The sequence below is a fragment of the Tenebrio molitor genome, chromosome 5, assembly GCF_963966145.1.
Source record: "Tenebrio molitor chromosome 5, icTenMoli1.1, whole genome shotgun sequence".
Taxonomy (NCBI): Eukaryota; Metazoa; Arthropoda; class Insecta; order Coleoptera; family Tenebrionidae; genus Tenebrio; species Tenebrio molitor.
The window spans coordinates 7,369,902-7,397,892 of record NC_091050.1 but is presented as its reverse complement, the minus strand read 5'-3'; the positions used below and the strand labels follow the sequence as shown (position 1 = coordinate 7,397,892).

The 27,991-nt window shown below is 33.7% G+C and overlaps 2 protein-coding genes across 9 annotated transcripts in view; one reads left to right on the top strand and one right to left on the bottom strand.

Moving 5' to 3' along the window:
* Lmpt (Limpet) overlaps positions 1-27,991 on the top strand; it is a 38,704-nt gene that overhangs the window by 2,743 nt on the left and 7,970 nt on the right. For 3 of the 8 annotated variants that reach the window (XM_069048797.1, XM_069048794.1, XM_069048793.1), the window contains 5 exons: positions 6,431-6,516; positions 17,411-17,570; positions 17,626-17,787; positions 17,843-18,124; positions 27,752-27,952. In XM_069048797.1, coding sequence (XP_068904898.1) covers positions 6,488-6,516; positions 17,411-17,570; positions 17,626-17,787; positions 17,843-18,124; positions 27,752-27,952 — 834 coding nt within the window. In that variant the 5' untranslated portion in view covers positions 6,431-6,487. Of the gene's footprint in view, positions 1-2,775; positions 2,935-6,430; positions 6,517-12,468; positions 12,723-15,490; positions 15,589-17,410; positions 17,571-17,625; positions 17,788-17,842; positions 18,125-26,258; positions 26,473-27,751; positions 27,953-27,991 lie in introns of those variants that run through there. The other 5 variants (XM_069048791.1, XM_069048795.1, XM_069048792.1 and 2 more) reach the window with 5 other exon arrangements.
* LOC138131659 (uncharacterized) lies at positions 18,943-25,965 on the bottom strand. The gene is made up of 4 exons (XM_069048803.1): positions 25,844-25,965; positions 25,721-25,795; positions 19,848-20,006; positions 18,943-19,790 (listed from the first exon to the last, which is right to left on the bottom strand). The coding sequence occupies exons 3-4, from the start codon at positions 19,969-19,971 to the stop codon at positions 19,519-19,521; spliced, it is 396 nt and encodes a 131-aa protein (XP_068904904.1). The 5' UTR covers positions 19,972-20,006; positions 25,721-25,795; positions 25,844-25,965; the 3' UTR covers positions 18,943-19,518.

Genomic DNA, 27,991 nt, shown 5'->3' with positions numbered 1-27,991 from the left:
GCCTTTGCTAGCACACATAAATAAAAGCATAGCATATGCGAGCAAAGGCTAGAAAAATTGTTATCAAAAGCAAATGCTACCTGTTTATTAATATCAGCCAATAACTGTTAAAAGTGAGCCGGCAAGAATTGTTCAAGATTTTTTAAACAAACATATTTATTTTCTCTGTGATAATTTGACTTATCAGTAGTTTCATCGGAAAACACTATCGTTGAAATAGGACTGCAAGAATGTTGTGTGTTTTTTTAATGCTTGCGTAACATTTCCAATATCATTAAATATACTGTAGAGTTCACGTGCCTAATAGTACATATATTGTTTATGTGACATTCTATAAACATCCTGTAAGTTTTAAAATTTGTTTAATCCCAGTGTTAAAACATCTGAGGTAAAGAGAGAAATTTTCGACATTTTCATGTAATTTAAAATACTAAACATAACCAGATATGTATTATTTTTAATAATGAGGAAAGATCTTGTTAGTATTATGTATCATCTTTATAGGTATTATGTGTACGTGATTTCAAAGATTTGTAAAATTAATATATGTATTTCATTGTGATGAACACTTCGATAAGGGTCTTCGAAAATAAAAACAAGATATGTCTTTATGTTTATTTATTGTATTTAGAAGATGTGTTTAATGCCAACATCTTGGCATGTTTGAAAAATATATCGTTTTTCATTTATTTTAAAATTAATAATTATCGCAGTTTAAATAACTGTCAGTTATGAAGGTGACGAGTTAACGTCGTTGATAAATTGTGTAAAATTCATTTTAACGACTTGATCTTTACTTAAGTAGCAGCTTCCCTTTTAACTGAAAACGACTAGATTAAACAGTTAAGTTAGAAGTTGATTGATCGGACAAAGTTGACTACGAAAGCAACAAGGGACCAAATCCAGTATCGACGTATAGAAAGAATATTTCTCACCAAATTTCCCATAAAATTTTATTTCAGTTGTCACGTCATAATTTTAAATTAGACGTGGTATGCAAACCGCAATTTCCGTTTTTCTTCACTTTTTTGAGTCGGAAATTTCACATTGGCGAAATGTTCGCGTATTGCGGTAGTTTGTCAAGTGCCTTAATGCCGGTAAATTAAAGTAAATCCCCAACCAGTCGGGAAGGATAAGGATTGGTACAGATCCATTCGTGTCAAGTTTAAACGTAGGAACAAGAAATTGTCTCTAATCTCGAACAGCATTGAAATCGGGTTTAAGCGATTATGTTTATTCGAGTGGAACTAATTGCTCTTTTGATAAAAAGGTTTCACGCCAGATCTATATGGACACCTTCTGTTTTACAAAAGTTTTTTGCCAATATCAATTTGCGCGACTCGGCCAGGAACTAAGAAATTATGTAGACAATAAAATACTCGGCCAACGAACTGCTGGAGTACAAAGTCGATAGAGAATCAACCCAATTTCTTCGCAGCAATGTGGCACTAGTTTCTGTTTTACAAGTTACAAGTTCTAGATGTTATTAAGGCCGCGCAACTTGTCTCGGCATCTTAATGGCGGTGGTGATTTTTTATTATCCCCAGACTTGAACATGTCATAGGATTGTCCCGACATATGGTAAACGACGTGCCACCGATAAAGCGATAAATATGGTTCTTGTCAGGTCGACAGAATCATTGCTTAATTACTCAATCGTTGCATATGTGTGACGTCACTGACGTCATACAGTTGTATTTCCATACAAGGAATAAACAAGGCGAGGGACACCTTGGACACCTCGTGGGTTGTTTAATTTGACGGTTTGTTAAAATGGTAGCCTTGCTTGAGAACCGTGAGGAACAATCTGTGAACTATCGGTAGATTTGAAAATGTGTGACTCATGCAGACCTTATTCAGAATCTAACACACAAGAAATCACTGTTCGGAATTAATCATTGAGCAATGAGCTTTTACGTTGATGCAAAGTTGACCTTTTTTGCAGTCATTGCATATGGATTATCGCTATTTGTGCCGTGTAGATTTTTTTGTCGTCTTTAAATTTAGATATCTGCGGAGGTTCAAGGATTTACTGCGAGTGTATCAGTGCAAAAGTCTAAGCATCATACCTAAATCCATAAAACATACAAAATAAATCTAACAAATTTTAATTGAAAAATGAGATAATTGTATCAAAGTCTTTGGTTTTATACTTTTTTTTTTGTCAAATTATCATTAGATTCAGTAAGAAAAAATGTATTATTTTTATAAATTGTACAAATTTTATACCGATGGTTAGAGTTTTCATGTTTCCTAAAACTTTGGAAAATTGACGTGCTTACCGTTAAAATGTTGCATTTTTAACTAATCTTGAAGAAAAGACTACATTTTTGTGTTCTATAAAAGCCAGAACGTGGATCATGGACCATTTTTTTTCCATATCAATATGACTAGATATTAACTATTCACAATTAACATAACGGCATTAATTAGCAACAGTTACAGATATTTTCTGTTCTCTTAAAAAAATGTTAGCAAACAAAGTGAAAATTTCTGTCAATAAATGTAAATTTTGTAGACCCTTTTTTGCTGGCAATGACTACGTATTCGCTTTTGTGCCTTATTAGTAGAAGTGACGTTTTGTGTTTTTTCTTGTTTTGTGCCCACGACGAGTGACGCAAAAATATCTTACACCAAACATAAATCCGTAGTCTATCTTAACCGAACCAACGAGTACAGGTTAAAGAGGTTGTAGGTGTTAAAACTAGTCGGAAGGTTGGCAATTGTTTCGTGAATTTCTTTCGTTTTCATCATTTCAGTATCACGGTGGCCGCGAGTGTTTAAAAAAATATGTCAGGTTTTAGTTCTTACCGCTCGTCGTATAGATACTACGATGAACCGAAAATCACCAAAGTTACCATAAATGGTATCGATGCAAATAGCTCGCATGATGACAGTAGAAATCAGTGGAAAGTTAAGATTCCCAGAAAAGAGGTAAGGTTCTACACTGTGGTTATACGTATTATAGGGGTTAGATGTACAAAAATTGCGTTACGTTACGTTGCCTTTAATTTGCTGATCTCTTATTGTAATCTTCAGATCCATACGACGTATGACGAACTTCTTTTTTTAAGTCTGTTGCAAAATCTGTTGAATGTGCTGATTTGTATCGTATGAACCAGCAAATTGTTGATATCAGAATGCTGCTGTTCTTAGAAATTCAGTTCGACTTGACTTCACCGTTATCGTGCCATTCGTGCTTGGACACTAACAGATAACAAGAACAATAATTTTATACGAACAAAGGGAAGAACTATATCGTTGAGGTGGTTTTTTGTTATTTACTTAGAAAAAGCTTTTGTTTGTAACATACCTGGACAGTAAATTCAGGCCGAGGATTTACTGGCTACGAAATTAAAAAGTTGAATTACCACTTTCTGATAGGTTTTTTTGACAAAAAAATCTTTTTTTAGATTTGAATAAAATTGTTACCTATTATTATCATCATTATTATTATCTCATTATCTTACAGCCAAAAGTCAAGACAGTGTTCTCAAGTGCATTAAATAAAAATAATCTGAATTTATTCACATCACATTACATACTTGTTTAAAATTAGTTTTAATTTGTTGGTAAATTATATGGTATATGAAGAAAGCTGTACGTTTTTGTTTTAATTTTCTGCACAAAATATATTTACTATAATTTTACTATTACATACAAATAAAATTAAATTTCCACTCTTCACAAAAATCCTTTATTACTTATTAATAATTGTATGTTCCCGCTTTGCAGAAGCTACACGATTTCTTATGGTCTATTCGATAACTCAGTGGATCATAAGTGTTTCATTTTCTATTGTGAATTGTGACCTCTATTCTATGTCTGTATGTATAAATCACTGTCACTATCTCTTACGAAATCGCAAAATACATTTCTTGGTGGTTGATGTAATGGTTGTTACAGAAGACAAAAATGATACGAAAGAAAGACTACAAAATCAGGAAAGAAGGCGAATGTTGTTTTTTTTTTTAAGAATATGTATGTATGAAAATTTAAAAATATTCTTTTGTTTTTGCCAGAAACCGCTCATTTGCCTCGTCGTATTATCACTTGGAAAATCAGTGCACATCAGAGGCATTTTTTAAATTTTGAGAATGAAGAGTCAGTGGGGGCTGAAGTACAAGGTGCACACCCTGCGGCAAGTAGTTAATCAAAGGCACTCAATCAGAATACGAAAAAAAACTGATGCCTAACTTTTCAACTAAGGTGGTTATACGAAATATTGAACCCTTGTGTCTCCACTCAATAATTTGGCGTTCTCACCTGAATCAAAGTGATGTACTTAAGCTTCAGCACACTATGATGAATTTTTCAAGAAACCAATTTAGATCCTGGTGGTAATGTTTTTGAGGTTTGCAGGCACTAACTATCTGATTGTGTAACCACACTCTTTGCTGTATTTTTTTTTTGGAATTTATATGTTTAAAATCACTACAGCCATAAAGGTACACAATTTCCTAATACTTCACTCACATTCTAATGATTTTTTTGTGACCATAAATCCTTTTTACAACAAGATTTCGGTTTTATCCATTTTTTAAAAATACTTTAGTGAACAATTGACAAATGGTTAACCACAAAAAGCGATTCTGACAAAGTATGACAATGTTACTGTCAATAAATTCGTTTTTTTCATCTTCTAATATTATGTAATCAAAGTTTTTTTATTGACCTAGAATTTCTTTTATAAATTGAAGAATTTGTCATCAGCAATATTGAATTGTACAAAGGTATCTTTTCATGAAAAAATGTTTAGTTATGAATCCTTAGATTTATTTAAATATTGTAACTTGATCATTTTTACAGAAACCATTAGTAAACCAGATTTATTTGATAAACTGGTTTTAATATTAGGTAGGTGTAACCATGTTGGAATTATTGTATGGCGCCTATGCAAGATTCCTAATGGTAACAGACAGAAATTGAGTACAATAGGGTTGTCCAAAATCGCTTTTAATTTAAATTAACCTGACAGGATATGCTGTTGAAGAATTTTTCGTACTCTTTACTGCCATATCGAAATTCAAATATTTGTTATATGATAAGAGGACTTATTGCTTTTTTATTGCAGTTATTATTTTTAATCGAGTAGTCGCTATAGGAACATTTATATCAACATGTTACACAGTTTTACTTTTTTTTAGTCGGTGAATGTACTACACTGTTTTTCCTTGGTGAAGAGTATGTGCTCTTAGATGATTTATCGCAATTATTCTAATGAAATAATGGTTATATAAAGCTCGATATTATGTGTAATGACATCAATCAAAATTTGATTTATTGTTAGATAAATGATTAGTTATTGCATTTAAGTAAGTATTGAGATTTTGTATAGGGCGTTTAAGTATATAATATTCTCGCTAATTTATATTCAGTAGAAATTTCATTTATTGGATGAAAAAAAATACAATCGACTCATTGTGTAATCTGTTAATTTTCTAAATAGCTCCTTTCAATAAATAGTTACAGACACAAATGCCTTTTTATTCCCATATTATTTCATAGACAATTAATATTCTTTTACATGTTTTAAGTGAAACAATGTATTCCAATAAGATTGTCTACAATTCTTATAACGAGTTTTTGTTGTTCGTGTTCGTTGCATATAAATGATGAAGTTACTATAAAATGTTAAAAATAAACTTTCCTGAAGCTGGTTTTGGTGACAAGAGTCTTTTAACAATGTGAATATATTTTTACGATTCGAGTAATTTGCATAATCTGCATATTTTTACTGGTTAACTAAGCCAGGTTGGATTCGAATGCAATGAGACACCGCAAATGTATGCATTATTTAACCGGATAAGACTAAATTCCTGTCTTCACCTCTACGGAATGATGTCATCTGAGTTTATCAATGTATTCTTATTACATAAAAGGACATATTCAAAATAGACAACGTGTGTATTATGGGTCTAGGTAATGTCTTTGAAAATGTGTAAGAAAACTAGATATCGCGAAAAGTTTTGTTGTGTAATACTTGCTATAAAACAGTTGTAATATTAGGTGTAGCAGTAAATAACTGCAATGATTTTTATCCAAAATACGGTGCGAGAAAAAAACTTTCCAAATTCGTACCAGAAGTGATTCAGCACGTCGGTTCTTCTCGTTATTAACCTATTATATCATGACATCATTTGTTTACATATCTCTTAAACAGTCTGTTTAACGAAGACTGAAAACGTAATAATTACATTACGATATTTTGTATCCCTCGGATGGTGTAAAAACAATAGAATCTATATTTGCACATTTCATGATGAGAATGTGAATTGTCTCTAAAACAAATGATGCATTAATTATTTGTCTAATGGCGAAAATCATTTGAGGCTTCTGCGAATTATGCGTTAAACCGTGTAATTTTTTTAATTGTGTATGCAACCTCTATATTTAGAACTTCATCTAATTGGCAAACTAATGCTTTCAGGGTGTACAGATCAAAGAGACAGATGTTGGTCAACCTTGTACAGAATGTAGCAAGTGCATGGTAGGATATCAGCCGCATAACTGGAGGTAGGTGTCATTTTTTAATTTAGATTCAACAACAGTAAAACTTGTTTCCTATTAATTAATCCATTTTTACGTAACCATCCACTGTTATGTTTTCAAATCGCCCACATTTGCCAGAAACAAAAGTTTGATAATTTAGTTTAACACTAAATTAATTGTATATGAACATTATTTGAATTATTGTTATTTTTGGAGAGTTTTCCGTCAGTAATAAGACTAATTAATTATTAGTCGTAATTCGCGGAAACATATTTACGCCAACGATACGATCACATTTTATTATTTCCATTTTTAATTACAAACATAAAATGTCACAGCTTCAGGCGCAAACCGATCACCAATAGAGAATATGTTGACTTAAAAAAATGAAAAAGTTGATTTATCGACTTGAGCGCGAATTATGAACTGCAATATTTATTCGCTTGGGGCAAAATTCTGCTGATCTCTACAAGATGTGCAGCTGTGTAGGTTGGGCTGCATAACGTTCAGGCGAATAATTTTCATCCGGAGAAAATGGAAATTCTCTCATTTTATTGAATCAGTAAAAAATAGCATGAAATGAGTATTAATTTAAAAAAAAATGTTTTTAATGGTTCTTAAACGTATAATTTTAAAATTACCATTTAGAAAAAATTCTAAAATAATTTCGAAAATACGATGATTGTATCAAAGTCTGCCCGATTGCCTTTTACTAAAAAAGCAATGCTTTACATATATCTTACGTATGTTCGTTATATGCACAATATCTATTTATTTTTTGTTTTAATTATGTAATAGCAAAATATTTAAAACATATTTGCTAAGAACGTATTGAACACAGATTGTTATTGCTTTTTTTCTGTTGCATTACGTTATTTGTTTCGCTTAATAAGAAACTAAGATTAAATCGGTCCATATTGTCAAATTGAGACATAGATCTAATGAAATAATGGTTGTTGACAGTGTAATAAAGCAGTAAAAGTGTTTTATTGTATCGTTAGTAATAAATTTTTACGAGTCAATTTTCCCACTTAACCCCACATTAATAAATAGATCCAGTTCTGATTTGACCTTCTGATAAGGTGATACCGTTCTTAATATCATTGATTGCTGTAGAACAATCATTGATTGAGTTGAATATTTTTTAATACCCTAGGTACAACATAAAATTTTATGCTTTGCATTTAATGTAACCGAACAGTCCACATTATGTCAGTACTAAAACTTAAAATAATCTTCAATCTGGCGCCTTATGTTCGTGTTAATGTCATCATCCTCGGTGTGCCCTAATTACAACTCCATCGACGTGTTTGCAGTTCATAAAATAATTAGGGGCTTAACGGGTGACCATTAATTCGCCTTATACTTAATCCGTCAGCCTGATTAATAAATCTTCGCCTGTAAGCCAATTTTTTACCGTCATCATCGTTCCCATAAATTAAGCTGTAATTTAAAATCTAGTTTAAAGTAAATGAAACTACCCCAGTAATAGATATATCGGTTTATCCACACTAAAATAATCAGTTAATTAATACTATAATTTATTTCGTTGGAAAATATATTTAAGAAAAACTGCTGCTTGTGAGTGTCAATTAGAAATTCACTAGATTTCTTTTACACTTGAAAGAAAACACAATTTTTCATACTCGAAAGTGTATATTTTTGCGAGATCGAAAGTACATATTTAATTTTCAATTTATTTTTCCGTCATGTCCAAAATTAGTTTGCGGTTAAAAATAGTGTTTGTGAAAAAAATCTTTTGCACGAACGATACTTAATTAAAACTAAGTACTGAATTTTGTAGCGAACTCACCCCCCGCCAAGTACTTCCAGTCGTAATTAAACAATTATTTTTCTAAGCATCGTCATTCGAGTCACTCCCCAAGCTGAATTAAAGTGTCATCTGGGATTATAAACCTGGATGATTGTTTGAGAATGGAAGTGGTTCTTGTCACGTCATGAGACAGAACTTCGTGCAGGGTGTGTTGCAGGAAATTAGATAAAAGGTATCCTGCCAGTCTAGCCCACGTCACCTAAAACTGAGACAAATAATTCCTAGGAAAATATTCTAAAAATACCGGTAGATCTGTTCGATGATTGACGCGAACGTTAAGCAACAGAGCAACTTCTTTATTGTTTTTCGATATTTGATACTTTCTACACAAAACCTACATCACACTGCGTTTTATAGGTGATTATATGATGTTATTGTCACATATACAATTCAAGTATAGGATAAATTGTAGCTGGAACGAAAGATAAAGACGTAAGAAAATAATAATGCTTCTTGTGACACTTTTGATCCTGATTTGAAAAGATGTCTAAAATTATTACTTTTTTGAATTGGTGATTATTTTACATTTTCCTCGAACCTAATACCAGAAGATAAAGAAGAAATGTTAGATCTCGTCCTGGCAACTGACGGATACAATTATTGAGATGTCATTTTTTGTGTGTTGGAAATTTAAATTAGTATCGTGTTGCTTAATAAATGTAGGTTTTTCATCCTTGAGTGAACCTCCATATCCCAACATCAATTGTCCATTTATCACAATAAACTCGTGAAGGTGATTTCCTGGCGGGAGGCCGATAAGGCCGTACATTTTCCCGGCATGAACAATTTAACAGGATTTTAACACTTGCCGTAGTCGCATAACCGTAGCTCTTTCTGTTTAATAAACCGTGAATGTCAACCTTATTTCCTGTAGTTTCGCGAAAATGGTTTCCTATGGCCAGCGCTCATCTATTTAAATTCAAGTGAAAAGGTTACAATATGACATTTATCCCGGTTATGCACGATTTATTAACTCGATTTCGCGGTTCAGCGCATTATCTCATCCCAAGGACCTTTGAATCATTACGTGAATTCTATATGTGGCAAAAACTCGTAAAATTTTGAAACCCGCGAAGGATTGTATTTACCACCACAAATAAACATAAATAAAATAATTCGTATTATTATTTATTCAGTGGAATAAAGTCCAGCCAGATTTGTTGGACGTATAAAGCCTGTTTTGCAGTTTGCCTTTTTGGGAAGTGTTAAATTCCGTTATGGCGTCCAGCACACTTTCCAGCAAGATCGTTATGTTTATAGTGAAAATTCACCTTTTAAAGATTCAAACATTAGCCGTTGTCGTTCAGTATTACAGTAAAGTGACTCGCGTAAACCTGTCGGGTAATAAATTAGTATTGCATAAACGAACTTTTTGTACCGACGTAATTTGTTTGTTCAAAATATGTATTACAACTCTTAAATGGAAACAAGTTGTTGAGAGTTTTAACCGAAACAGTTCAACAAGTGGGATAAGCTGTCGGAGTTCCCTTGAACAACATAATGAATTCTGCTGTAATAGGTTTAATGAAAAGTTTCATTATAATGAAGAAATTCATTTACAAGAGCACGGAGGGCGGGTCGTTTTAAGGTTCTGCGAGAGCATAAACCCAGTTTGATAAAATCGGTGTCGTATATCTTCGCTTCTCCCTAATGTATGTCAGATTTTATGGTCGATAAATGGTATTGTACAGCACTACATAAATATTTACCATTAATTATGTCAATTACCCTTTTAGTAACTGATTTAGGTGAACTCTAACGTTATTATCCCCATTAGCTTGATGACTTCAACGGGCATCGGGTTAACGAAGCAAATTGTCTTAGCCTGCCGCCACTGGAATTAGTTTTCTTTGCGTTTGCATTCCGGCCTAAAGACCACCAATTAATATGACGAACGGACAGCGAAAAATTCAGGCTCACACTAGAAAAATACGTGACAATTTATCTTTGGATATTGTCCAAACTCACGTAAATCATAAACTATTTTTAATCATTTTGTCGAACAATTCGAGAGGATGTGACGGATCTGTACACCAAATTTTTTTAATTCGATTTGTTTTTCGGATGAAATGGCATTAATCAGTAGCGTGCCAAGTATTCACAAAACCTATTATTTAAGTGTTGGCATCCTGTAAATTCCGACTGTCCGACGTTAATTATGGAAAAATGTTACGTCAGAGTTGCTCTTCTGTTTTGTAGTAACTAACGAGTATTCGGGGAAATAGAAGCCGCGATGAATGAAACAGATTTTTTATGTAAACAGTTCTGTACCTCTCGTCGTATTTCATTCATTACAGAGCACCGTTTACAAATTATTTTGAAAATTGAGAAAACGAGAAACAGAATCCAATTAAAATAGATTGAATTGATGCAAACCAATCATAAAAAGGGTAGTTAGTTGAGAAACATGTTTTTGGAAGCTGCAAATGAGAAAAAAAATTAGATGCACTTAAATAACTTTCTGTTATGCACTAGGTTTATATCATTTCGAGATTAAAATACTGCAGTTGGATGCCTTTCTGCAAGCATATTTCATGTTTATGAATTGTATGTCGCCGGCTCGTTACACAAATTTCTGGAATTTTCAGCAATTAATTACAAAAATTGACTCAATTTGAATGTTTTTTTTTCAGATTTTAAAGTGAAGTGTTTTTTTCGGAATAACTTTTTGTTTGGTTCGACCTTAGAGCAATAATCTCCACGCAGTTTTCCCTGTTGTTTAAAAAAAGAGACAGTTGCTTACAAAAATTCCTACTTTTACCACCTTGATTACACATCGAAAGTAGCAAGATAAAAAAAATAATTGTCAGAATCTATATTTACAATTTTTATACTTAATAGAAATTGATAAAATTGGAAGAAACAAATGGAATATTCGTGTCAAATTCTTTACACATCGATCAAAATTACCTGTTATTAATATTAAATCCTGGAAGTCAATCAGAAAAGTGCCATCTTGAAATGTGTAATCTAATCAGAATTCACAGGGAACTGATAGTGATAGTAGCATCAATTTGCGCCGAAAAAACAAATTTTAACGGCTCAATTTTGACGCTAATTTGATGGTTGAATTATTTTTAGTTTAAAATTTGTGGTATTATTTTTTATATTTATATGAGTTATAGCTCGTAACATTTGACGTTGATGCCACAGTCTTGGGGCAATTTAAATTAAGTAAAATTGTCCGAAAGAACTTTAAAATTTTACGAGATGTCGTAAGTCCGTTTGAAATCGTATTTTTAGCATTTATTTGTTGTTTTTCCAATCACTTTTATTAGGACCATATAAACGCATCTCAAGAAAAAATCTCCACAGTTTTTTAGGTTTTTCTGCCTTTAATTACATTTGTTTTTATTTTTATCTTTGCCACATCCACCAGAAACGCTGCGTAATTATTGGATTCTATTTTAATACCGTTAAATCCAATTTGGAAAATTCGCAAACCGCTCGTGAATTTAGAGTGTAGATGTGATGGATTATCCAACACGTGGCTTTTAGTACTTAAACAATTTTGTAATTAAAATTTTGCAAAAGTTCCTCCCAATTAGGATATGCGCTCCTATTGTGTTGTTGTACACTCTGCGACAAAATAAATGTACCGAACTGTATAAAATTACCGGGAACCTTGCCCTTGATTCGACAAGTTAAGCCTACTTTAATTAGTACTGAAGTGTTGTTTGTTTTTACTCTTTTGTCTAAAATTATCAACATGTAAGGCTCCAGTGAAAACGCAAGTTGTTTACGATTGTCTTGAAATAATTCTCTCTTGGTTTATGTAACCGTGCACGAGTTTCGTACACTTATAAGTGTGCTAATTTTTGATTTTTTTTTGCGCGCCAAATAGAAAAACGCAACCGAAACTCCTAGTGATTCCAGTATTTTATGTCTAAAATGAGACGCGCACGCTCGTTACTTTTACCAATACGGGATCTCTACTATTTCCTTCACTTTTCGCGTTGTTTCGGTGTCGCCTAGATCGCAAATCTTAACCGCGAAATTTAAATATTGTTGACACAGTTCGAAATGTTGGTTTTTCACTGTAAATAGTGCTGTTTCGTGAGGTAATATTTGGCTTGAGGACTGGGGTTCTGTGGTCTTGACTCTTATCTTATTTCCTCTCGATGATAATTTCAGTGCTGCAACATATTTGAAATTGTTGTTTAGTATTGTGGTGACAGTCTAGATAGTGCAACAAGTGTCGGATTAGTACCCGAAAAAATGTAAACGTTTCTGCTCATTAAAGTTTATATTTGGGTGAACACGACATGTTGAGTAATAACATTAAAGAGAAGGATTTAAATCCTTGGCCTGGACTTACCTTAGCATGTGTAAGGATTCTACAGCTTTACGCCAAAGTTTTTGAACAAGATTTGCAACAGATCGCAAGGTACTTAATGTAGGTATTTAATACTATCTTTTGTGTTTATTTACTTTTACTTTATGTTTCAATTTTTACTGTTTCTCTCTCGCAGTTTTACGACAAAAAATGATTAATTAATTTAAAAATAAATTGGTACTTTTGCCGTTACAGTTTTAGGTTCTGTTTGTTTACAGATCATAACACTAGCTTAGATTAACATGATAATAGTTTCGAAGGACGGATTTAAAAGATGCGCTCGTAGAACGCAAAAGATTGACAGAATAAATGAATGTATGATAACTACTTTACCGTAGTGTAAATTGAAACCACATTGTTGAACTAACTCAAAGATTATTTTTCTAATGATAAGCTCCTGGAGTATAAGCGAGAAAATCTGCCCATACCTAATTTAAATTTTAAACCGTCTCATTATCAAATTTTGTGAGAAAAAAGATAGAGTAATCAGGGAATAATAATATTTATAACTTCACAAGTACCTAATGGTTTATTGGGTAAAAATAGCGTAACATTTTACGTATTGTAAAAATTTTAATTGGTTTATGCTTAAAATTTAAAGTGTGCAATCAAATTGTTTTTTTCAAAAAAATTTCCGACGATAAATCAACGCGAAATCAGTACACCTGTCAATTCCATATTGTACAGTACGTTTGTTTTTCTCTATAAATATTTTTATTTGCTGGGTGGTGGTCGTGAGAGGCGGATATTTTCCTATTTCCAAAACTATAAAAGCGAAAATAATGTAGGTAGCAGATTGGTTTTTATTGATGTGGCAACTTTTTTCACAGTTTTTCTGAGAAGTTGCAAATTATCTCATGTAATTTTAGCAGAAGTATTCACGAAATAATTTATAATAAATCCTTTTGACACAAATTTCGTATTAATCACGTTGAAATTTTAAATGATTCATTCATTTTTTACCTATAAAAATATTATTCATTCTTGATTGTAATTCACTCAAGAATAAGTTCTGTGTGATCTTATAAATGTAATACAACGAAGTGGGATCCTATGTCAAAATTTAGGAAAAATTCATCGCATTTTCAAAGTAAAGATAATGTCAAATTTGCAGTTAAAACAGTAAGAATTGGAAGTAATGGAAACGTGGACATCAGTACAGAAGGTAATATTTTTAACTTTTTGGCACAGTTGTTACGATCACCTGTGCAATATCGTAGTACCTAATAACAAAATTGTTATTTATTTCGGTGCAAACATTTTCTTTTGGCAAGAATCACCGGAATATTTAAATAAGCGGTAGCTCATATCAAAGCTTCTAATGTTAATATCACAATCTCTTATCTAAAGGGGAAATTTATTGACGCAGACATAACAAAGGTACATATTTTGGGTTTCCAAGAACTACTGCAGTTATAAACAAAACTTTTTGTCACCCAAGAGAGTAAAAAAAGAGAATTATCGCTTTGAAAAATATTATAAAGACATGTTACAAATTTTTATAAAATGTCTAAGAATTATTTTTTTTACTTGGAGAAGTTTCATAAAATACGTAAGGTGCAAAATATATTAACTTGTCTTGTAAATAGTTTCGTAATACATAATACTGTCTCTCGAAGTGGTTATTTACAATATAAGTAATGTATGCATCTGACGTATTATGTGTGTATGTATGTACGAGTACATCATCGTCTAACATTTAACTTGTTATATATTTGTTATTTGTTTTACAATACAGATCGCATCGTGTGTAAATTTTTCAGAAATAGCAACAACCGATAAGGAAGAAGAACTCGGTTTACAAACGGAAATGATTAACTTAAGAAAATTCTTGATAATTTCCACGCTTAAATTTCGTGTTAACTGTGAGAAATACATTGTTTGACCAATTTATTTTTGTTGGAAGCTATTTGTAAAAATTCAGATAATAAAGAGCACACATATAAATTGGAAATTATTCTATTCAAAATAATCAGATCTGATATAAATTCAATTTATTTCCCCTCGCAACTTGTTAACCAGATTTAAAACACGACATCACCAGTACCAGAAACAGCACAATTCGTGTGGTACGAATTGAATACCGAAGAATAAAAATTTACTGAAACACCAATTTACCACACGATCATCACTACCAATTTACTTCGAATAATCTCATAAAAACTATTTAATGCCTCCATTGATACTAAATAGTAAATAAAAATTTTCGAATTACCAATTTATGAGTCTGTAAATGTGTATTGAAATGTACCAGACGAGCCAGATAAAACCCGGCCGATGGATTGGAATCGATCAAATCATTCTCATCTAAACATTTTTCCCAAAGCAAATAAACAAATAAATGGCTTTATAATAATTTGCAAATCAATAAATCAGACATAATTCCCATGAATTACGGTTTGTTCTTCCATCAAATGAGAGAGTGTGTAATTTTTATCGGTAAACTTTGGAATTCTTCTGCCTAAAGCTTTGAGTTTACGTGCAAGCTTTCTCAGATCCCACATGTTCGGTTCTGTGGTTTATTTTTGGCGAATTGCTTAAAGAGCTTACTATAAATTACGTTATAAGTTCTTATTAAATACCTGTATTTGACGTCAATTTTTACACATGGGTGAATCGTTGCCATTTATAAGAGAGTGGCTGGACACAGTTCCCGATACGTCATTTAACCAAGCAATTGGAAAATAACATCGTATTTATAATCTGAACAAATATCTGTGATAAGTTGAATAAATAGGAGAATATGGAAAGTAAGTGGTTCAAAAGGGCAAAATGCAAAATTATTTGTCCATAAATATGTCAGCAGTGTTTAAGATTGAAGAATGTGGTGTAGTATTGCCATTATGGACGACCGTCAAAAAAATGTTTGGTGGATTAGTGGACTTTGGAATTTCACACATACCATTCTATCGAAACTGGATTTTTTGTACGTACACTATTTCGGTTTTTCTAATTTGTCAAATTACGTAAAATTACTCTGATTAACCTGTAGATGAAACGGGAACTGTCTTTAATCTGTAGTTTGGCAGCAAATAGTGGCAGGTGTACCATATGAATATTTCAATTGATGAAATATTTTTGTGGTTTGATTGAAGTGTTTATAATATTAAAAATAAACTCGCTTGTATTTTAAACTCGGGTTCATAAACGTCAACCTAAGAATAACTTTTTAGCATCTTTTGTAAAAATGTTTGTTGTTCTTTTATTATTTAGAAGCAGGTCCATAAATTATAATGGTAGATGAAGTTTTTTTGTAAATTTGTAGTTCTCTAAATCACTGCTAAATACTACTCTTCATGATTATGTCCCATGGTGGTGAAATCTAACATTACAAGGTCTTCAGAGTTTAATTACTTTCCTTATTTGCTGTCGGATAAAGTCATGATGAAAAGTTTGAAAAATTATTAATGTTAAGATGAGTGTTTACAAAACTGTGATAATTGAGGTTCTCAATTTCCTCATTGTTGTTTGTATCAACGTAATAAAATAACTGAAAACTTGAAAAGAGAGTATTTTTTCCTGACGTTTAGCATGTTTACTTTGAAAAAACCCTCGCCCACAAAATATTACTAGTATCTGCATATTTTACATTACTTTTTACTGATGCACGTAATACAACAATAACATCCTTTTATCTTCGGCATGGCAGAATGGTGGGATTTATTTCATTTAACAAATGAAATAAACTGTATTCTTTTTATTCAAAAGATTTGTTGACAGATTACCTAAATATTTAAATTTCACGTAGAACGAATGAAAGTAACTTTGGAAGAAAATACATTTTCAGCGGATCAATTCTGGTTACGTGGAGTTTTTAAAAACGGTTTTATCAAGATGAAGTCTATACAACCGTGAGACTGTGCTGTTTATTGGGTTGCATATGAAGTTGTCTACTTTGATAAATTATTAAGAAAACGATTGGGAAAATTTTCTAAAGAGGAAAATCGAACCGTTTTGTCAGGAATAAGCGAAAATGTAAAGCACGGTCATTTTTTACATTTTATGTCCTGTTTATGTCACGACCATGAATCTCCAGCCGTATCGAAAACGATACGCTGTCAATTAAATTTAATAAGGTACAGATTTACGGTTTTATTTCTCAGTTTATGTACTTTCTTTCGATAGTTTCACTACAAAGTACAAAACGTATTCGACTTTAGTATTGTAAGCTCTACATTAACACGAGTAGAACTCTACTTGCGTTGAAAAATTTTTTGTTGTGGCTTGTTAAAGCGTTTAAGCGGCGAGTGCCGCCCCCTAGAAAGTTTCAAATCGAAGTAATCTTGTTCGGAACACATTGTCCGACCAATTGAACAAATAAAGCAAATTGACAAAGGACAGCTTTTCCATTCCCGTATAAAAAAAAAAGCTTTATGAGGACCTAATTTGTTAATATAAAATTCAAAATAAGAGTTTTTAAATCAGCTAAACAGTTATTATTATTTTTTTAATTATGTTTGAATTGATATCATTTACGAAGCGGATTTTGTACGGTGAAATAGTCCAGAGTTTACTATAAATACCTCAGAAAATCCAATATAAACGCGGTGTTATCGCTCCGAAACCTGATGGTATTGCGTCACGAAGTTCAATGAAATTTATTAAATTTCTAAAATAGATCCCAAACATAAATCGTATTTTCAATCGATGACATCGCAATTATTATATAGCGAAAGATACGTTTTTCTATTTATTGTGTGACTGCGTGATGATCGGAGAGATTGTATCGTTTGTTTTATTGATTTCAGAAAAAACTGCAAGAACTGCAAATGCTTGAAGGAAGGCCACGAAATAGTGGCAGAACATGGAGCAAGGTCTCGTTTGGGCCTCACTTCAAATCATGACGGACTCGATGCAAGATCTTTAGGCTATACTTTCGTGCCTGCTGGCCTTACCACTGCACGGCAGGTAGCTAACCATTGACATAATTAGGTATTGGAAAGTGACTTTATACTTTTCAAAGGTTGACCAATATTACTCATCACTGCCAACTCACGAAGTCCCAAAATTAGGTTCCAAAGGGGAAAACGCCCGTCTTCAGAGGATAGTCAAGCAACTTCCCAAGCAAGATCTAGCCTTAACCGCTTGTAAATTCATCGAAGATTCCGTCAAAAGTAGTTATCAGGTAAATGAGGATGCTTGACGGTCGACGCCAAGTTAAATTGTCCACTGTTTTCCAGGATTTCATATCAGCTAGAAACGAAATAGCTCTAGACGTAGGCATAGCGAAACCGGCGCCTCCTAACAGCATTTGCGACGGTTGTAACCGATCCATTCCAAATCAACAAGTCAGCGTCGTGGCCCCTCGAATGGGAAAATTGATATGGCATCCGGCGTGTTTCAGGTGTACCACGTGTCAGGATTTATTGGTCGATCTGTCGTATTGCGTTCATGATGAAAAGATCTATTGTGAAAGACATTACGCGGAATTACTGAAGCCCAGGTGCGAAGGCTGTGATGAGGTGAGTTGCTGTTTTAGTTCGGACAAAATCGACAAAGTTACTCGTGAAGAAATAAAAATCAGAGACGCCCGTTGGCTGACGTTTGTCAGGTTCCCGATTAATGAATATTTCAAATGTCCATAAATTCCTACCCCGTTTATTATTAGAACAGATACAAAGTTTGCTAACATCTGTTCAATATAAACGATGTATCTGATGCTGCATGATATCAAAATCTACTACCCGTCGTGCACCGTGAATCCTTATTAGTTTAGTCTTTGGATTTTTCTGATAAACTAAAGTGCTTGTTATTTCCTGCAAATTTCAGTCTTCCTGTTTGTAAGTATTTTGTGCCTTGTTACACTTCCACTACCATGTTTTTCATTCTCACTTTATTATTTATTACAAAGTGTATTATGTAATTCGTCGCTTTGACCGAGTAGTCCATCAGAAATGAAATAATCACGTTATTTTTCTGAATGAACGTAAAAATAGTTTTACGATTCCGTAGAGTGAAGATAATTCTGCCAACTGTTGAATATTTTTTTCTTAAATATTTTAAATACCCGTGCCAAATTTCGAATTTCGGAATTTTCTTGTTCGCTTCTCGCTTGGGGTCGTGTGGAAAAATGTTTCGTCATGGCGTGCATTTTTTTCAAGAAAATCAGAGAATAACGGTGTTTTTTTATTATTCTGTGGCAGCTGGTATTGTCAGTTCAAACCGAAATCCACATCCACAAACCTCTTGTAGAGTATCGGACCCCAAAAACACAAAATGAATCATATTTGCTTTCGGTAACACTTATTGTCGGGATTATTAATATCGAAAACACCTGACTTCGTTGTTCGCGATGTTAACATTAATAATACCTGTTCTACAATCCCCGGATGCACATTTTTCAAATAAAAAATTTGCATCTCATCGTTATTTATACAGATATAAAAACTTATTTAAAAAACAGCCGTGTGCTAATTATAAGGCCTGCATGGCCAAATTTTGCTATTTTTCTGCTATTTCATTTTTAGAAGCGCAAGTCAATATTGTTTTTGCCGAGCTGAAAAAATATTTTTATAAGCGGAAGCCTTCCAAAGTATCCCGAGAGTGATTTAGATTATTTAAAAACTTTCTGGGGTCGAAACAGGTCTAATCAGTCATCGCGAAAGATGATAGTGTCGCATTTTCGAAAGCATGTGGTCGCTCGCAACTCGGATAGTTTCAAGGGTGCGTGGGTGTCAAATCTTGACCTGTTTCAGAAGAGAATTGTCGGAATTTCCACCTGGTGGCGGAACCTCGAACCCTGGCGTCCGTCGGTAGGATGGTGTAATATCTGAAAAATGTGTGTTCCGCCCATTCTCGTCCGTTTGCATAAATCTCCAATAAACAATATAAATCTTGTGTTTGTTTATGAAACTTATTAATGTTGGCATTCTTTTAAAAGATCGGACGTCTCTTCTTCCGTCGGTCCGCTTGCGGTTTCGCGAACTCCTCCTGAACTGAAAATGTGGCACGAATTTAGCAAGTGGTGCACACGGCCCGCCGTCAGTCCAAACGAATATTTCTTAATATCAACAGAGGATTCGTATCCACGTTTGACTTGATCTACTTTATATCTGGTGTAGCCAAACAAGGCTCGGGGCTCGAATTGCACCGAGACCGGGTGCTTTCCGACGACGGCCGTCGTTGCACCTGGAGGACGAGATCGAGACGATCGTTGTTTGTTTACCGACCTTGCGAACTTATTACCTGTTGCGCAGCTCTCCATCGCTGTTTCTTTCAATGTCAAGGAGCGCCGGCTACTGATGCCGGCAGCACCACGAGAACTGTGCCAACGGTGAAAATGAAGAGGAACCCCTGCAGTCGTCTCCATTTCGCAACGGATATTGTTTTGACCAAGTCTTGCAACTAGAAATTTAAAACTTGAATGACAGTAAATATGTAGAAGGAAAGTAAACAGTTGCATAACGATATTTTTTTCATTTACGCCTATTCTCAGTATTAAGTCCACAATATCAATCCAAAGATAAATATGTATGCAGGCATTATGATGCAAGTGCGAATATTTTGACGGGGCGTGCGGTTGAAATTGCATTTCAAACCTTGACCGACATTATTTTATAAGTTGACGAATTTCATAATTTTTTTTCTTATTTTGGACAACGCGATCGTGTTTCTTAGGTGCATAGTTTTTTACCCAATTGGTTATGTTATAATCTTGGCCCCAAATTCACGTTGCATGTAAGAACAGTATGACCTCATTGAAGTGTATCGTTATTAAATATTTTGCAACTTACCAACAATTTAGAACAAATAAATGTGGGAATTTTGCTTAATGACCAGGTGTGAATTCTTAAGTAAACGCCTGTTCAACAAATTTATAGCGTTTATACCACTTTATTATTGCAATAATTGAGATGAGTACTAGTGGTGAATCTCCGTGTACACAAAAAATGTACACATTAAATCGTTTTATCTTCTATAATAAGTAGGAATACACACTATTACATAATTGGCGTGGTTGTGATTTTACGGCAACTATAAACATTAATTATGATCAATTGACATAGTATTACCAATCTAGAAACACTTACATGTTAGATAATTCTAGACATATGAACATACGTTCCATAAAAAAATTACTTATGCTCAAGACTTATTGCATTTATTAAGAAAAATAAGACTCTTGCAAAATTCCAAGAATAGATGAGTCGATTTTGTGAATGTTAACTTTGTTGACTCATCTTTTATGTTTTTTCTTTTTTTTTTCGATCGGCAAACATTTATTTAGATGTTCATTATGTACATAATATGTATAATAGGCACAGTATATACCAGGTGATTTGAAAAAATTGCTAACTCTGGAAATGCTTTGAGATATCGATGATTTGTTTTTTCTTCAACACAAAAGGTTGAAAATTCTGTAGTAATGAATTTGTGACAGCTAAACAAAGTAAACAAGTATTTACATTTTTTTTATAAAAAATATTTACAACGTCATTTGTTCATGTATACCAGATTATTATTTGATGATAGTTGAATCAGCTACTTGGTTAAAATATTATTAAACTGTGTAAAGCATGAACGTACGTCATTTCCGTTCTGTCTATTTCCAAGAACTTAAGATATTTTTAAAAATCTATGTAAATCTATGAAGACAGAGTAAAAAAATTATTCATGAAAATATTTAAACAAAATGTAGTGCATACGTTTAATTTAAAAGTGAGTAAGTCATACCACTACTTTGACAAGCGCAAATAAATTACTGCATTGTAAACTTATTTGCGTTAATTAAATTATTTTCTTTGGAAAACAATTTATAATTTTAAATTTCTCTACAGCCGTCTAATACTATTCTTTCTTTTTTTCGAAGTGTTCTGTTTTATACAATGATAAAAAAAATTGTGACGCAACTTCAATAATAAACTTTGTGAATGTCAAACTCAGTCATCGTTTTTACAAATTTTGATTTCCACAGCCGTCGTTTCTTTTTTGTTGATGATATTAGTAATAAGAAAGCTTCTCAATGTTTTAAAATTTTGTTTTATATCCACAGTAATTGACAATTTAGCCCAATTTTTAGGACGAACATCTTTAAATGTCAAGATTTGGAAGATGTATGATCCACCTTTTTACTACAAGCGTTGGCGTTTTGTTTCTGAAATAATCGTGTTACTCAGTTCACCCACTGATCTAATTGAAAAATGATAAAATATTTTCAATCCGTGGGTGCCTATTAAAATTACACCCACAAAATTAATACTGCGGTACATTGAACACAGGCTTTTTATTTTGACATAAGCAATAAATTTAAAGTTGTTTATTTAAGCTGCCGATATCATATTTACATACGCCAAGAAATTGTTATTTTTATAAAACATCATCTCACAAGGACCAACATAATAGCAGCCGTGTCCAAGTAGTAAAATTAATTCGTTAATTTTAGGCTCCACCGAATTAATAGGCGTTTGTTTTGCCATATTAACGTACAATTTTTTGGCCAAATTTTCAGATATTTACTTGGCAGCGACCATCGTACGATATATTTTTCACGAAAAGCCTCTGCACAAATAAACTTTAAAAACCGTCTAGAAAGAATAAAATTGCTACCTATTTATAAGAGTTTTGTCACTGATTTGTTGTTGTGATGGCGCATTGTCAACATAAATCGAGCGAAAATATCAAGGGTAGCTATCTCGCACCAGCTGCGAACACGAGTTTGTTGTTTTTCTTTCCAACGTTCGAATTGAAAGAATACGTACCCGTAAAATCACGGAATGACCTTTTCATTATTGCAATTAACGATTAGGTAACCAGATTATTTAGGGTTAGGAGCCCAGCTGAAAATATTGGCAAGGATAATATTCATCAGTTGATTCTATCGTCCAACATACATGTGTAGTCGTTCTCTAAAATTTGATCGAAATTTGTCGAAAATGTTTCGAATTTCGCGCCGGTTTTCGCAACTACACTATAAATAACCATGCGTGAAAGTGTGTTACTGCCATGGGTTTACTACTCTCGGTTTTGGTTGCATGTGTAGGTGTAGTGGAACTTTTGGCTTTTTACTCTAACGTCAGCAGAAGCTTGGTTACTACTTCCACACAAACACCTTTACCCGATCTCGCGAAAAGGTACCATGACAGTATCGAGGATCTCCAAAGGAATCTTCAAAATCAGACACGCACTAACAACAATGTTGTTGAGTGTGAGACAAAAACAGAATCTAGCTGTGTGCAGATTTCCTCGGAACATATTGAAGTAGAATTCGCAGATGCGTCAGTACCAAAGTCGAGATCTCCTTCTCCGAGAAGATTTCTCCTACTGGAAAGAGAAGGTAAAGAGAGATCGCCTTCGCCACGCCATTTTCTTGTTGCGAATGCCAATGTAGACAGCGAAATCGAAAACTTACCGAAATATGTTGTGGAACAACAAAATGAAACGGGAGAAGCAGCGCAACAGAAACACTACATAATTAGAAGTGAAGATGACAAGTCTACACCACCCATTCCTTTACCAAAACAATTTGTCGTAACCGAGCAAGAACCAACAATTGTGGAAAGTGTAGAAAATCCCCGTTCTAGATCACCCTCCCCTATCCCAAAAAGACTCGGTGAGCAAGACTCCACGTTCAGACGTTCACCATCTCCTTATCCTAGTTTGGTATTGTCGGTTCCTAGAAACAGCATTTGCAGTGAACTACTCGATAATCCAACCATAAGTGTGGTGGAAGTTGACGAAGAATACATCTCTAGATCACCGACTCCAGAAAAACTCGATTTCATTTTGGAATCAAAACACAACACGACAGAATTCTGGACCAACAAAATTCTGGTGGTACCACCAACTAAACAACGCTCTCATAGTCCAGAATGCAGGAAATTGCAAAAACCAGGAGCTTCTTCTCTCGATGATAATTTGCTTTCAAAACACGAAGAAAATAAATCTCAGTCCGAATCAGTTCAATTAAAAGACGAAATTAAAAAGCTTGAAGCAAAGTTTTCTTTTGAGTTTGAGTCAAAGCCGGTGGTAGATTTAAAAGAGAGCGAAGCATCGGCTCAAGTCGACGATGAAATCGAAATCGAAGTCAAAGAATACGACGAACAATTTCTGGATTCCCTCGATGGCGTCAGCAAAAAGAAACTGTGCAGAAACAGTGCTTCGAGGAGATCCAGAAAGAAGAGAGCCCCGAACGTGCCGACCGATAGCAATAACGAGTCAAAAGGTTAGATCTTTACATTCAGCAATTCAGCCAACATCATAATTAATACTCATGGCTCATGATTTTATGTCTTCTTTTTATAGATGACAGCTTGTCATCAAGTTCTGTGCAGAATAACGACGCTCAAACTGCTAAAACACTAACAGAAGCTGCTAATGTTCTAAACAATGTTAACCGAGAAGCAGAGGGGCCTTCAAAACCTTCACCTGGTACCAGTAAAGAGGCTGATAGTAAAACTGCAGAACCTTTCTGGGTAAATCGTTAAGTTAAATTTGCTTTACGCTTGAGCTTATAACCTATTATAACTTATATCCATGGTATCGTATTGTTGTAAATTGAGTTCTGAATATATTAACAAGGATTTTTTTGTTTTATTTTTCCATTCGAATGCTGGTAGTCGATTTTTGCAGGATGATGTAAAATCGTTGTGTGACACAAATAGTTTTCATAAGTCCGTGGGAGACATGCCAAGTTGCATTTTGAAATGTCTTCATTCCCCTCTTATGCATCGTAATCGCCTTGCTTTACACAAACGCTTTGAAAACAAGCCTAATCGTTACATAATCATATCCCAAAATCAGTATCCGATGCGTAGAGTAAAAATATCCACCGTGTATCAAGCAAATTTTGCATGTGTACAACTGTCAAGCGGAACGAAGGAACTGATTGTTTCTAACAGATGTTACATGTTCTAAATACATTTTACTCGTCTTTGAACAATTCAAAGATTATTAATAGCTTTATGGAGGTCTTGTCACTTGTTACAAGGTTTAGTGCTTCCTACTTTTTATTACATTTGTAAAATTGTAATTTTTACTGTGTTTATAACTAGTCCAGACTGAATTAGACAGAATTGGGTTGCGGGTTTTATTACGAGAAGCTCATTTTTGTATGGATTTCAATCCAACCTCGGACTACGTCATTGCTTTTTTTTTTGGAAAAAATCATAATTAGTTTTTTTTTTCTCTTGACAGGTTGTCTCGTACATATTCGTAATCCTCTAAAACAAATAGCAGTAGGGGATCTACAGTCCATTAATCGTAAAGCAGCTTGTCCAAGCCCAATGTATAATGACAAAGTGTTTACGTGTGAGCGTATTTGTAGAACTACTGTTTTGATACCCCACGTTTTTAAATCTTTGATATTTATTGCTACCGTCCGGTTGGTGACCATTTAATTATTGGTTATTTGATACCGGTGATAATAAAATAATGAGATGGATTTTTATTATAAAGGTTTTTATTACTCTTCTGGCAGATTTCGAAATCGCGATGAAAATTTTAAAAGCTCGTGTGCAATATTTTATTTTAATATTCGTGTCACTAATAATTTAATGACAAATTCTGAAATGAGCGATCTGCGCTATTTTGAAGGAAAAGAGTTTTTCAAATGTTTAATTAGTTTATAATTAGGAACATAGTTTAGTTGTGTTTCCTTTTTAAAAAAGCGAGCAACTCATTGATATAAATACTTACATAAATGTGTTAAAAAACAATCTGAAAAATGAATGGGATTCGTTCTGTTAACCTTTTAAATGTATTAGAACAGTTTTCGAGAAATTTATTTTTTACTAAAATTGTCCGTCGACAACGTACACAGCCAAGCATGACACACTTACAAAAGTTACTTTAAATAAAACTTATATTTTTATAATAGACTGCAAAGGATCCCAAAATAATAAGCAAGCGTTGAATCATATTTCTCGTGGCAGGAAAAAATCTATTTAACTTATTTATGCTAATATTAATGGGTAGGTGAAAGTCTGTGAATTAATTGCCTCTTGATATTAATTAGAATTGCACAATAAAATCAAATATCAATGATTTTTATTGCAAAACATGCCATGCTGAGTGTTAAAAATGCAAAGAATGTTGATGTTAATAAATAACACATCCATTACCTGATGGTGCAAAAAAATTCAGCGATTCTGTCGTCACTGAGTGAGAATAAGTGTATCTAGATATGGAGAGTACACCTTAAATGACATTGGATTGGTAATTAGTGAAAATTGAGTGCTTCTTACCATTAGAGTTAAAAAAATTTAAGTGGTCTGCCGTTTGTTTGGATCGCCTAAAGCGCGAATAACATTTTCGTTGATTTATTCCTTTCGGAAATGAGCGAGGAGGATTGGATTGATTTGCAAAGATTTATGATTACCAATAAAATGGAATGGGTAAAAATAAATGGTGCCCATTTTAATGCTGGTCTGCGTCATTCTTCAGATAATCGGATACTGCTTACGCGACTTTGACAGTGGACGGGATCGTTGGGATTCGCGAAAAGAACCAATTATAAGTTGCGTCAAGTATTTGATGTATTTTCGTCTGGTATAGATACACATACACAGCATCGACCCACCTCAAATCAAGAGAAGCATATTGCACCCGGCACTACGTCCCATATCATTTTCTAAAAATATAAAGGGAATAGCTTCACCGATTTACCCATCTAACAGAATTCAGTCGCAGTTCACTGTTAGAACAGAGTGTGTGTATTGTCCTCGAAAATGGGAGACGTTGAGGTCCATTCCAATTTCACCATCACCGAAAAGAAAACGAAAAAAGTCAAGAAGACCACCAAAAGAAGGGAAAGCAATGACCAAGGGAGCGAAGTCACCATCACTGAAATCGATCGCACCAATGGCACCCAGGGGTATGTGTTGGCATCTTGAAGGGACAGGAACACGTCGAACCGGCCCCTAATTTGACAGTGATGTGGAAGTGTACAGGGCTGGAAGGAACAAAAGGCACCGGTGTCTTGACCACCGGCAAAATTTTGCAGTTCGATAGGTTTTTGTTTCGTCTTCTGCTTCTAAATTTAGAAAGAAACTATTCTAGAACAGATTTATTGGCCACCGCACCAAACTATTTTTCCACGATAGTGCAAAAAACCTATGTTTCTTGATTGAATTCGATTCGTTTTTTAGAATTCTTAAGATCAACGAAGAAACTTGAATTATTTCGTGACAAATGCAACGAAAAATTGAAATGCAAAATTCCTATTTATAAAAACAATATATTGTTTTACGAGCTTGTGTTTGTTGCAGTTACATTCTGCACATCACAAACATTCTTTTACATAAGAATTAATGATTTTGTTAGTAAACGAGTTTGTTAATTTTCTTTCGGAAGGATTTCATTTGTTAAAAGCTCTATTACACTTTCACTTCTACGTATTGGATACTAGAAACATGCCATCACATACCCCTGTGTTAACAAAAGGTACATAAAGCAAATAATTGTGTTTCTTGTCTTCGTTTCGTCTTTGAAAATATTTTTTTGCTGTCATTCCCTAAATGTGCAATTTTTGGAATAATTTCAACCAACAGATATCAAACGAGAAGATGTGAAAGAATCGTACGCTCGGTATTGTCGCAATCAATATTTCGGCAAAAAATCATTGTGAAAGAGAATTTTTAGGAGAAAATTCTAACTGCGGTCTGTGAAGTTGAAACTTTGTATGCAATGATTTCTTGAACACAGACGCAACATCTGTTGCGACCTGGACTTGTGCCAGTGTGGCATTTTTACACCTAATAACGAGCGCATAAAACTTCAATGTACCGTTATGAACTCGCTGAAATTCGAAATTTGCAGGAAGAATTGAAAGAATCCCTTTTACTCTTCTGCAACTCGTGTAACCATTAGAAAGTTATTAATGTTTACACCAAGATTTACCGACGTTCATGTTCGGAATTTTATCGACGTGTTATCGAAAATTTTTGATTTATTTCCATCGAAAAAACCTCGACAAACAATCGCTTTTCGATCGTGATTCCGACCTTGCTGACTGGCAATGCCCTGCTGCGTGAAATAATCGTAGAAAATATAACGAAAACTTATATATTTGGTGGATGTAATTATTGTTTTTGAATTTCTTTGTGGACGCTCGTGTGGGCCGGACATTTTGTTGATGTTTTGTTGTTTTCCAGCTCATTTTTAGCGGCGAATATACAAAGGCCATGAACAAGGACTGGCATGGACAGCACTTCTGTTGTTGGCAATGCGATGAGAGTCTTACTGGTCAACGTTACGTTCTTCGCGACGAGCACCCCTATTGCGTGTCCTGTTACGAATCCGTCTTCGCCAATGCTTGCGAAAAGTGCAGCAGAACTATTGGTATCGATTCAAAAGTAAGATTAGCTCGACCGAGCCGAAAATTTGATTCTAAT

Coding starts and splice junctions, on each gene's coding strand:
- LOC138131659 (XM_069048803.1), bottom strand. CDS start 19,971: ATGGAGACGACTGCAGGGGTTCCTCTTCATTTTCACCGTTGGCACAGT. Junction 19,791..19,847: donor GATGGAGAGCTGCGCAACAG/GTAATAAGTTCG, acceptor CTCGTCCTCCAG/GTGCAACGACGGCCGTCGTC.